Source organism: Vanacampus margaritifer, chromosome 13 (genome assembly GCF_051991255.1).
Source record: "Vanacampus margaritifer isolate UIUO_Vmar chromosome 13, RoL_Vmar_1.0, whole genome shotgun sequence".
Classification (NCBI taxonomy): Eukaryota; Metazoa; Chordata; class Actinopteri; order Syngnathiformes; family Syngnathidae; genus Vanacampus; species Vanacampus margaritifer.
Genome location: NC_135444.1, coordinates 21,841,781 through 21,851,774, shown reverse-complemented (window position 1 = coordinate 21,851,774; position 9,994 = coordinate 21,841,781). Strand labels below are relative to the sequence as shown.

General features: G+C 38.5%; 1 protein-coding gene across 2 annotated transcripts in view; it reads right to left on the bottom strand.

Moving 5' to 3' along the window:
- sema6bb (sema domain, transmembrane domain (TM), and cytoplasmic domain, (semaphorin) 6Bb) overlaps positions 1-9,994 on the bottom strand; it is a 170,323-nt gene that overhangs the window by 38,253 nt on the left and 122,076 nt on the right. Inside the window, exons 12-16 of one of the 2 annotated variants that reach the window (XM_077583867.1) lie at positions 7,590-7,721; positions 6,361-6,510; positions 6,202-6,234; positions 4,047-4,226; positions 683-823 (exon numbers count right to left, since the gene is read on the bottom strand). In XM_077583867.1, the coding sequence (XP_077439993.1) occupies positions 683-823; positions 4,047-4,226; positions 6,202-6,234; positions 6,361-6,510; positions 7,590-7,721 (636 nt within the window). The remainder of the gene's footprint in view (positions 1-682; positions 824-4,046; positions 4,227-6,201; positions 6,235-6,360; positions 6,511-7,589; positions 7,722-9,994) is intronic. The other variant, XM_077583868.1, reaches the window with a different exon arrangement.

Genomic DNA, 9,994 nt, shown 5'->3' with positions numbered 1-9,994 from the left:
TTCAAAGGACTTTACAGCCGTGTGAATTTTGCCTATAGCTACATGCAGTTAGAATGCAAATGGGTGGGAATGCAGTTCAAGTTTTTGGGGAGAATCGATTTTGGCCATACGGTACATTACATTGTGTTGGTCATTGCTTATGTAAATATTTAGGTTTTTTATTTTAATTTTTTTTTTTACACAGTACACAGATGGCAAAAATAAGTGTAATAAAACAAAAGCATATTGCATTTGATGTAAAATTGTATATATTAGGGTTTTAGGGAATTATATATTTAATATTTATTTATATTTAATTTGTAATACAGTGCTACATTCTTTATTCTAATTTCTGAATATTTTTATTTATTTATTTTGATATTATGTATTCTCTCTCAATTTTAGAATATTGATATATCATAACATATCAATGATTTTTTTATGTGATCGTATTCATTTATTATATTGAAAACATTTATGACTTGATTTTTTCTTCATTTATTACACTTTTTATTTACATTTTAATTTGAAATTTGTTCTGTTTTTAATATTACATAAATTATATTTATAGTAAATTTTTTAATAACATTTATAATAACATTGGATGTTATTTTCTATATTGACTGATTGTAAGTCAAATCTGTGAATATGCATACTGTATGTGTGTGTGTGTGTGTGTGTAGCAAAGCGGCGGTCAACTGACTTAATGCAGCGCGAGTAGAGCTGGCAGCGTGCCACGGGCACTCGCGCCACGCAGGAGGGGAAGGCCAATACGAGAGTGTGACTGGCTCGATCCAGAGTCAGAGACAACAGCTGCCTGGCCTGTGGAGAGTCACCGGCGCACCTGCAACAGTAATACACACACACACACACACACAATGCATGAGGTAATCTTTTACCTTTAAGCAGGGAGGAGGAAAAAAAAAAAACATAGCCAGTGAGTCAATGAGAAAACAATGAGAGAGAAAAAGCGGGTAAATGGCAAGAGGACCAACGAGGGCTTGTCTGCATTGTTGTTCAGCTGATTGTTATACAATAAAGAGCTTTGTGTCATTTTAAAGTGCAGACGTGAGATTCCCCAAGCGGCGCAGTAGCTGATAGTTTGTACATTTGTGTCCTTTTATGCCGGGTAAGTCAAGTTTATTGACACAGTGGCGCCTTGAGATGCAAGTTCAATTCACTATCAGCGCTCGTAACCCGAAACACTCAAATCTTAAAATCATCTTTTCCCACTGACATGAATGAAACCGTTCCATCCTCGTAAATAAACAACAAAAAGTGTTTGGTTTTTTTTGCTTAGAAAACTAGCACAATATTGTTTTGGATTTGAGAAAAAACATACAGCAATGACACAATTAAGCAAATTGATCAACAATTATTGCTTCATTTTAGTTAACTAATTCACTCCCAGCCATTTTCACTGAAGCAATCCCCTTTGCTCCCACAGAATATTGTGTTCTATCGCTATAAAAACATGGAACCTACGAAAAGAAAGATTAGAGTCTTGTCTCTCATCAGGAAAAAAAAAGTATATTTGTTTGTGTTTTGCAGCAATTAGCATTATAGCTTTGTTTCATCATTATTCACAAATTTGTTTAAAACACTGTGGGGGGGGGGAAGCCTTTTTGCAACATGGCCCTGGTTGATCTCTTGTACTCTGCTACCACCTGCTGGCCGTTTTTGGAAAGATCAGAGGCTGCATTAAAGCCTTCTGTATGCTCTAGCATAAAAAAAAAAACACATAAATCCGTTAAAATAGAACGTAAGATTGTGCAAATGGTAGCTCATTTCACCTGAGTAATATTTGCTCTTTGCACATGATAAAGAATATACGCCTGTGAGTATTGTTATATGTCTACATGTGTTGCTCCATGTTTGTGTTCAGATATCCATTGCTTGACAGGGTTATGCTGTAACAGTACTGACGGTAATGTTTATGGCGTTTCCCCATTATGTGCTAGCATTAAGCTAGCAAATAAAAAAATAATAATTAAATAAATGTGTATTTTTTTATATATAGGAGTTTGACAGTAAATTTCAACTGGGTTAAAAATGGTTTATTATCTGCTAAACTGCCGTTTGTTATCACGCGAGTTGAATTCCTTACATTTTCAAAACAGACTCATTAGGTGCGATTCTGATTGAGTAACGCAGAGAAGCAAGATATTTCCCATCCATGGCCTTGTTTAAGAGTAGAGTGTGTGAGTTTTGTTTCTCCCATTTGTATTCAATGCGTAAAAAAAGGTCGAAGAATCATTAGGAGGACTAACGAAAACATTAAGCTGCAGGATGTTTTTTTTTTTTTTTTTGCCGCACGCCTCCCTAATTATTACCATGCCCGGAAGTGGAAAGTGAGGTCACGGTGGCAGTGTTATGATGATGATGATATGCTGCAACAACACGCAGCCAGCAGTGTTTTCGAGCAAATGGTAAGAAAAGTTCAGCCCAGCTCTTGTTCACAAAAAGTGGAAAAAATATGAAATGAATAGAAATAGTTCAAATGAATTTTTGACGTCCATAGCCGTCAATGGCAGTGAATGAGTTAAAAGCGCTAGTGCTAAGTGCTACTGCTATCGGTAACTACTCAAGAGATGATTACTCGTACTGGTATCGGTCTTAATTAACTCGATTCCCAACAACTGATATAAATGTATTGACAAATTGTGAAATGAAAGTATGAATACTGTTCGCCATTAAAAGTTTGATGAAAATTGAAATACAGTGTTCCCTTGTTTTCCGCACGGGTTCGGTTCCAAAAAATACCCGCAATAAACGAAATCCGCAAAAGTAGTTAGCTTTATGTTTTACATTTATTATAAATGTTTTAAGTCTCGAAAACCCCTTCACCACACAGTTGATACACTTCTCGCATTAAGGCACTTACATTTTCTCACATTTCTCTCTTATGTAAACACGATCACTCTTTCAAACTATTACATAAATACAACATCAATTAAAATGTTATAAAATAACTACATTATTGTAAAAATAAATCCGCAATACAGCGAAGCCGCAAAAAAGGAACTGCGTTATCGCGAGGGAACACTATTAATTTTTTTCATCAACTTTTATAATAGAAAAAAGTTTTGAAATTTTCTTATATTTGTACTTTCTTGCCTCATTCACAGCTAAAAGAGATCTATTAAAAAAAAAACAAAAAAAAAAAAAAAAAACCTAACTTCAAATCTGGCCATCAGTCTGTCTTCAAACGACGCTTTCCTGGGCTTCAACCCTAACGTAGGCACTTTTCACAGGGCACGGATGTCATCCATATCTGTGGGTTTTGCGCATGTTTAGACGTCCGATTTGAAGTGATTGTGATTGCACGTCAAAAAAACGTTAGTCTGAAATCAATTTTGCCCTCCAGGGTGACAATTAAAGGCCCCTCTTTCACTTCCTTTTTGTAAACATCATCTTTTTTTATCTCCATTGATCTTTTTTCTGGGTGTGCTCATCCAAACCAGATGGCACATATTTCGAATTTCTGGAACTCCATCGGCGCGACGCTATTTGGACTAAGCGGGAAAAAAAGCGTTTGAGAAAACAAGGCCAAATGATCATTCTTGACTTTGCTTTTAACTCTTTGACTGACTTTAGTAAAATCCTATGGAGGAGTGCCAAAGACGTTAAAAGACGTTTGTTTCAAAACAGAGGTGAAACTAAGCATTTTCTATTGTTGATTACTGAAAAATGGAATAAGGTAGAAACAAACTTTTTTTTCTGATGAAAGATGAGAGTCCAATCTTTCATTTGGTAGTATGTGTGTTTCCATAGTCCAAACACAACATTTTCTGTGGACCTTGAAAGATCAGTCAAAATGCTTAAATCGGCTGGCACCCACGGCATCCCTTTTCTGAAAACGTCTGGCAGTCAAAGAGTTAAATGTCTTGAATTCTTTTGTTTGTAAATGACTTTAAACGTATTATGTGAAGCACCTTGTGTATGAAATGCGTTATATAGATTTGCATACTTCCTTGATACCAATTTCTATTTTTCATATTAGCCAGGGCTTTGGTACAAAAAAAAAACGTCCCCGGAAAACCAAAGCAAAACACGAATTGTCTTACTTTTCAGGGTTGAATCCCTCCAATTCCTCCAGGAAGATGTTGTTGCTGGTGACCGTGTTGTCCTGGTTGGGCACGATGAGGAACTTGAGGACGGTCCCCCGGCTGGAGCCCAGGAACAGGACCGTGCGGTTCCGATGCGGCCCGGCCTCCGAGTCCACCACAATCTTATTCAGCTGGTACCTGCGCACAATAAGGAGCGGGAAAAAAAAAAAAAACTGGTGTTGAGAATCATTTATTTCCCAAGAAATGAAATATTGTGCATTGAAAGGCCAACATGCAACGGGATTCGAATGGAATGAATTAAAAATGCTGATGAGATTTGCATTGTGCACTAATTAGGTTGGACGCTGGGTCGTTAATTACACAAACGGGCTTGTTTTGGAAACAAAAACGAGGAGCGCAACTGGACTCCAGCAGTTCTGTTGTGGCCAATGCTTTCATTGTAGCCTCTTTATCTGGTGCCCATAATCCCCCGGTGGATGAGCGACAGTGTTTCCTTGCGGCAGATGATGGAAAGCGTCCTCCGGAATAACCGCACTCCATTACTTTCAGCGCCTCCATTTTTTTTTTCCCAACAGTGTGTCGCCCGCACAATTTCGACGGCTTAATCCTTTTATGTTGTGAGGGAAACATAATTGTTTACGAGATTATGGATTGTGTTTAGAGGTAGATAAGCGGGAATGCAAAGTTTTACTGCTGCGCGTACGTCACCGTGAGGGACGGAGTACCAAGTGGAGACGGCCACCATTTATTCAATCGTCTTATTGTTTATGTGCCATAAAAACAGATACTTTATTCCATGGAGGAAATCATAAGTTAGGGGCAGCAACTCCGTTTGAAAGTCCTGGTAAAATGAAAATATCTACATTTGACACACCAGAAAGAAGAGTACAATCTTGCCATATTTGCATGATAAAAAAAAATAAAAATTTGGCACATATAAAATAAGGCCTCACTGTCAGCTAGCTGTCAATCAAATAGCACTGCTATGACCTGGTAAAAAAAAACTATTTTTTGGATGCCACTGCAAAAAGAGATTCACATATAGCCTTCACCGCAGGCCTTTTCTACGCCGTGACAACAAGGCACTCTAAAACGGCTGCGCCAGCCCGAAGCCCCGATTCATGCAAAGTAAGGCAGCTTCATTTATACAACACATTTCAAACACAAGGTAACTCAAAATACTTCACATAATAAAAGACAATAATAATAAAAATAATAATAAATTAAAAATAATAATAATCAAATAAAGAAAAAAGTAGCTTTCTTACTGTGCAAGAACATAATTTTAAAAGACCTGAATCATAGGTATGGTGATTAAAAAAATACATTTTTTATCCAGGATTTAAAGAATTTACATTTGTTGCTGCCTTCACTTCTGTCGGGCAGCTTATTCCATTTGTGTGCAGCATAACAACCAAATGCTGCTTCACCATGTTTGCTTCAAACTCCGGTTTCCACTGCGGACCTCATAGCCTTACTGGATTTATAGTTCATTAGCATTTCTTTAGTGTAATCAGGACCTAAGCCATTAGCAATTTATAATCCAGTTTCAAATCTATTCTACACGTTTACGACTTTTTAAAAACATTAACCCGTCCCCCCCCCCCCTCCTCTTGGCGGTTCCGCCTTTCTCACAGTAACTGCTGACAGCGAGGCACTCTGCAGCGGTCACGCCAGCGAGCTATCCAAAAGGGAAAATGCTATTTTCAGGGTGTCGGCACAGCTAGCAAGCTAAATGCACATCACAACCGCTGAGGTGAACAAAGGGGATCAAGATTTTAAATAATGGGGAAAGAGAGAGAAGTGAAAGTGTGCCGATTAGGAACTGTTTTAGCCACACCCCCCCCAAAAAAAAATAAAAATAAAATAAAATAAAAAATTCTCAATCTTTGAAAATGTTTTCAGCAATTATCACCAAACATGTTTTTAGAATTGGATCTAAAACATAACTGAAGACTATTTTCAAAAGTGCAGTGCAATGCATCATGGGATATCTATCAAACAGGTACATTTGGCAGGAAGTATTTGGCTGACTTTGAATTGGATGTTGATGACCTTTTGATGGCATGTCGATATTTCTACGCAGGCAGTTTGAAAGGGGTTACACTTTTAGGGGACCTCCCTACTTTTGAGCCAAATGCTTTCTCCTTACCTTGTTTTTAAACCGACATCCAGTGTTGCACCTCTAAGAAGAAAAGGGAACAAAGATCATTTGTGTGAAACGTTGGAAGATCTTGGTTAAGGAACGAATTCAACGGCAAGGAAGAGTCAAGGTTCGGCTGGATTCGTATTAGGGGCTCGTTGACCTCACCTGACCATCGTTTTGACGATCCACGGCCTTTGTCCAAGTGACGGGACGGCGTCGTCCATCAGCGGATGAGTCTTGACAAAATTAAGCATCTCGTCGGGGAACGAGTTGGAGGAGTTGAACCTGGAACCCTGAACGGCGCATCCGCCCGGTCTGAGAAGGCAAGAATTGAAAAACACGCCACAGAATTAAAGTTGTGAAATTATCTATGCTGAGTTATTTCTATGGCGTTTTCATATTATATTATCGTTAGCAATAAGCAGATAGCAGGGTTAGAATAGTTTGGGATTTGTTATTATTGTTAGTTTTATTAGTTTTTAGAGCAAGTTTGTTCTAAAAATTATTATTTTTTTTTTAAATGCATAGTTTTAGTTGAGTTTTTATTAGTTTTAATATATATATATATTTTTTTAAATATATGGAGCATTTGTTGAGTACAAGATAAACACATTACACAATACAATAAATAACATTAACTACAATTGCCAAATGACTGTTTGACCTTCTTTTTTTTGTACAGCCAAACCGCAATACTGAAATGAAGCCGGAAGGCTAATGTATGATATTGACAAAAAAAACAAAACAAAGAACATTATCACCATAATTAAACGTAATAAAAAATAAACGTAAAATCATGTCTTTTCAAATAATTTACCGGTATTTTTTTTTAACAGCATTTTAATTATTATTATTATTTTTTAAATTAAATTAAATTAATTTAATTGATATTGTTAACTATAATAATCTTGTCTGACAATGTGTAAAGGTTAGGCTTAGGTTTGAGGGAGGGGCGGGGCTTATACATGTTTGTGCGTTCACAGGGTTCATCGGGAGTCAAGTTTTGCCGCGGAGAGTAGAAATGACTCGCTTCCATCTCCTTGTCTCGTTATTCACCACATTTTAAAGAGTATAGTCAATTTTCTTTTGTTTCATGTGTCAGCTTTGCAGTAGACTAATTAGGAGTGACAAATAGCGGCGCACTTTGTCTCTTTTTTTGGAACTGTAAGCAAGCAAGCGTGAGAACCGAGGCTACGGAATACTTGAAAAATGTGTTTTAATTAATTGAAGTCTCTTTTAGTGCATGCGAATGTTTCAAATGTGCGGGAAGGGTAAAATCTACGTTCCATAAAAGTATGGTGGATTTTCATCTCTCTGGAACTCATCAGGGCTCGACTGAATGATGTCTAACGGCGATCACGCGGCGCACTAATTGATTCCAGTCACGCTCACACCTTGGCTTGGGGATGACTTCATCAGGAACCGGCGTCCAAATGGACTCCGCTGACTTCTGCTCTTTAAAGCGGCCGTCGAACACCGCCGCCAACTGCTCCATGTCGAAAGCGCACACGGCCGAGCCGGGGATGCTGCGCGGACAGACGGGAGACAGACGGACAAAAAATGAGCGCTTGACTCAAGTGGACCTTTTTCGTCTTCTGCAAGGCACGATTTGGTGGCAAATGAACGAGTGGGAACAAAAGGTAGATAACAACTCGACACCCAACTGAAGGAACAAAAGGAAAAGGAAAAAGAAAAAAAAAAAAAGGCTTGCGGGCACCATACGGGGACAGACACCCGAGCAAAAGACGACAAATTGGATTTGGGCTTTTCATATTTTCACAGTCAGTGCTTGAAAACAAAGGGAATTGTTACCGAGAGCAAAACGAATGACAGGCAAAGATGGAACCTGTCAAGTCGGCGGCTTAAGAAAAAAAAAGAAGACAGGCGCTGGATGCAATAGAGAGATTAGAAGCGTCTTGGCGTGAATTTCTGGAAAATAAAACAAAACGGGAAATGAGTCACTGATTATTCCTCCCTTCGCAAACCGACGGAGGGGGGTGGGGGGGGGGTTCGCGTGAAGGAAATGAACCCGACAACAACGCCTGCTGAGTCACAAGGACGCTTTAACTGCCGTTGAACCCGCCGGTCACGGGGGTGGGGGCGACACATCTGTACACAGCCCACACAGGAACCACTCTGGACCCCACACGACCCCCCCCCACACGACCCCGCCCACTGAAAATTGGACCACCTTGGGTGAGCGACAGGAAAATTCAAGAGGTCCCTGCTTAGCGTTCTCACAGATGACGAATGGCGGGCGCGCGTGCCAAAAACACGACCGAACTCGGACACCTGCAACTGGTGACGACATCAGAGGTGTCAGAAGTACTCGCATTCTGCATATACTTGTGTTTAAAATAAAAAAAAAAAAAAGAGGAAAAAAAAAAGGCCTTGGTAGTACTGATTTAACTCTTTCAAACCTTTAAAAAAAATATAAAAAAAATACACATTTTAAAAACAAGGTGGAATAAAAATAAATAAATTGCAAAAAATTTAATAAAATCACTACATTTATGTGTTCGAGTTATCAGTTTTTAAATGTAAAGAGTAAAAGTAAAAATTCAGTAAGCAAAGTACAGAGATCTGAGAAATGTACTTAAGTATGATAATAATAATAATAATAATAATAATAATAATAATAATAATAATAATAATAATAATAATAATAAATACGTTCCCATACCGCTAGTAGTTTTTTAAAATTATATAAACATTTCAAAAAAAAAAAAAAACACAATTTGCTAATATGTAAAACTGCCACACTGTAGCGCCAACTATTAGCAAAGAGGACTTGATGTCAGATTTTTTATTTATTTTTTTCACCTCAAGTATCGTGACTGGTATCGACAGCCTTCATCAATGGATACAACACAGCTTTCATCACACACGGACAAATTTGTTTTGCTAATTGCTAACACTGCATCTTCTTGAATCCAATCGGCAAAAAAACACAATAAGAAGATGGAAGAGTCCACAGCAGGAAAAGCATTTTGATGTGTTTTTAAAGCACAAGAATTAATACCCCCCCCCCCCCCCCCCCCAAAAAAAAAAAAAAAAAATTGCTTTAATTTGAACAAATGGTTCTTAATCTGTTTTTATGAGACGTTTGGGACAAATTGCCTGCTTGCCGAATGGTAAGTCTGCCTCGATAATATCAACCGTTCAAGAAGCACGGACACGTCCCAAGCTTCTTCTTTTTTTTTTTTTTTTTTTTTTTTTTTTTTAAGAGCTACGGGGCAGCTTTAGAGGTGCGGCGAGCACTCGTATCGCGCCATCGGCCTCAAAAAGTCCTGCTTCAAAAGCTGGCACGACTCAGCCGCATCCGAGGAGGACACGGCGCTCATCTCAGGACTGCGGGCGTCAGATGCTAGATGGGATTATGGACTTCTCGCTGCTCACCAGGTTTCCCCGTACAATCTGCACACGGACCCTCGCCCTAGTTAAGAGCCCTAACCCAGCCCTGAAGACATCATTTGAAATCCAAACTCTTGTTTAAAATCATAACCCGGGTTTGGAATCATGATTTGAAACCGCAACCTCTGCCCTTCATGCCCTAATATGAAACCCTTGTTATGGTTTCAAACTCCAATTTTTGAATCCTAACGCTTTTGAAACCCGGAACATAGTTTGACATTTGAAACTATAACTTTTGTTTAGAACCCAAACCCAGGCTAGGAATCCTAATTTGAAACCTTAACCCTGGCTCAAAACCAAACCCTAAACCAGGACCGAAACCGAAACAAACCCTAACAATGGCTGAAAAACTCAACTTAAAAACCTTGACACAGGCTTGAAACTC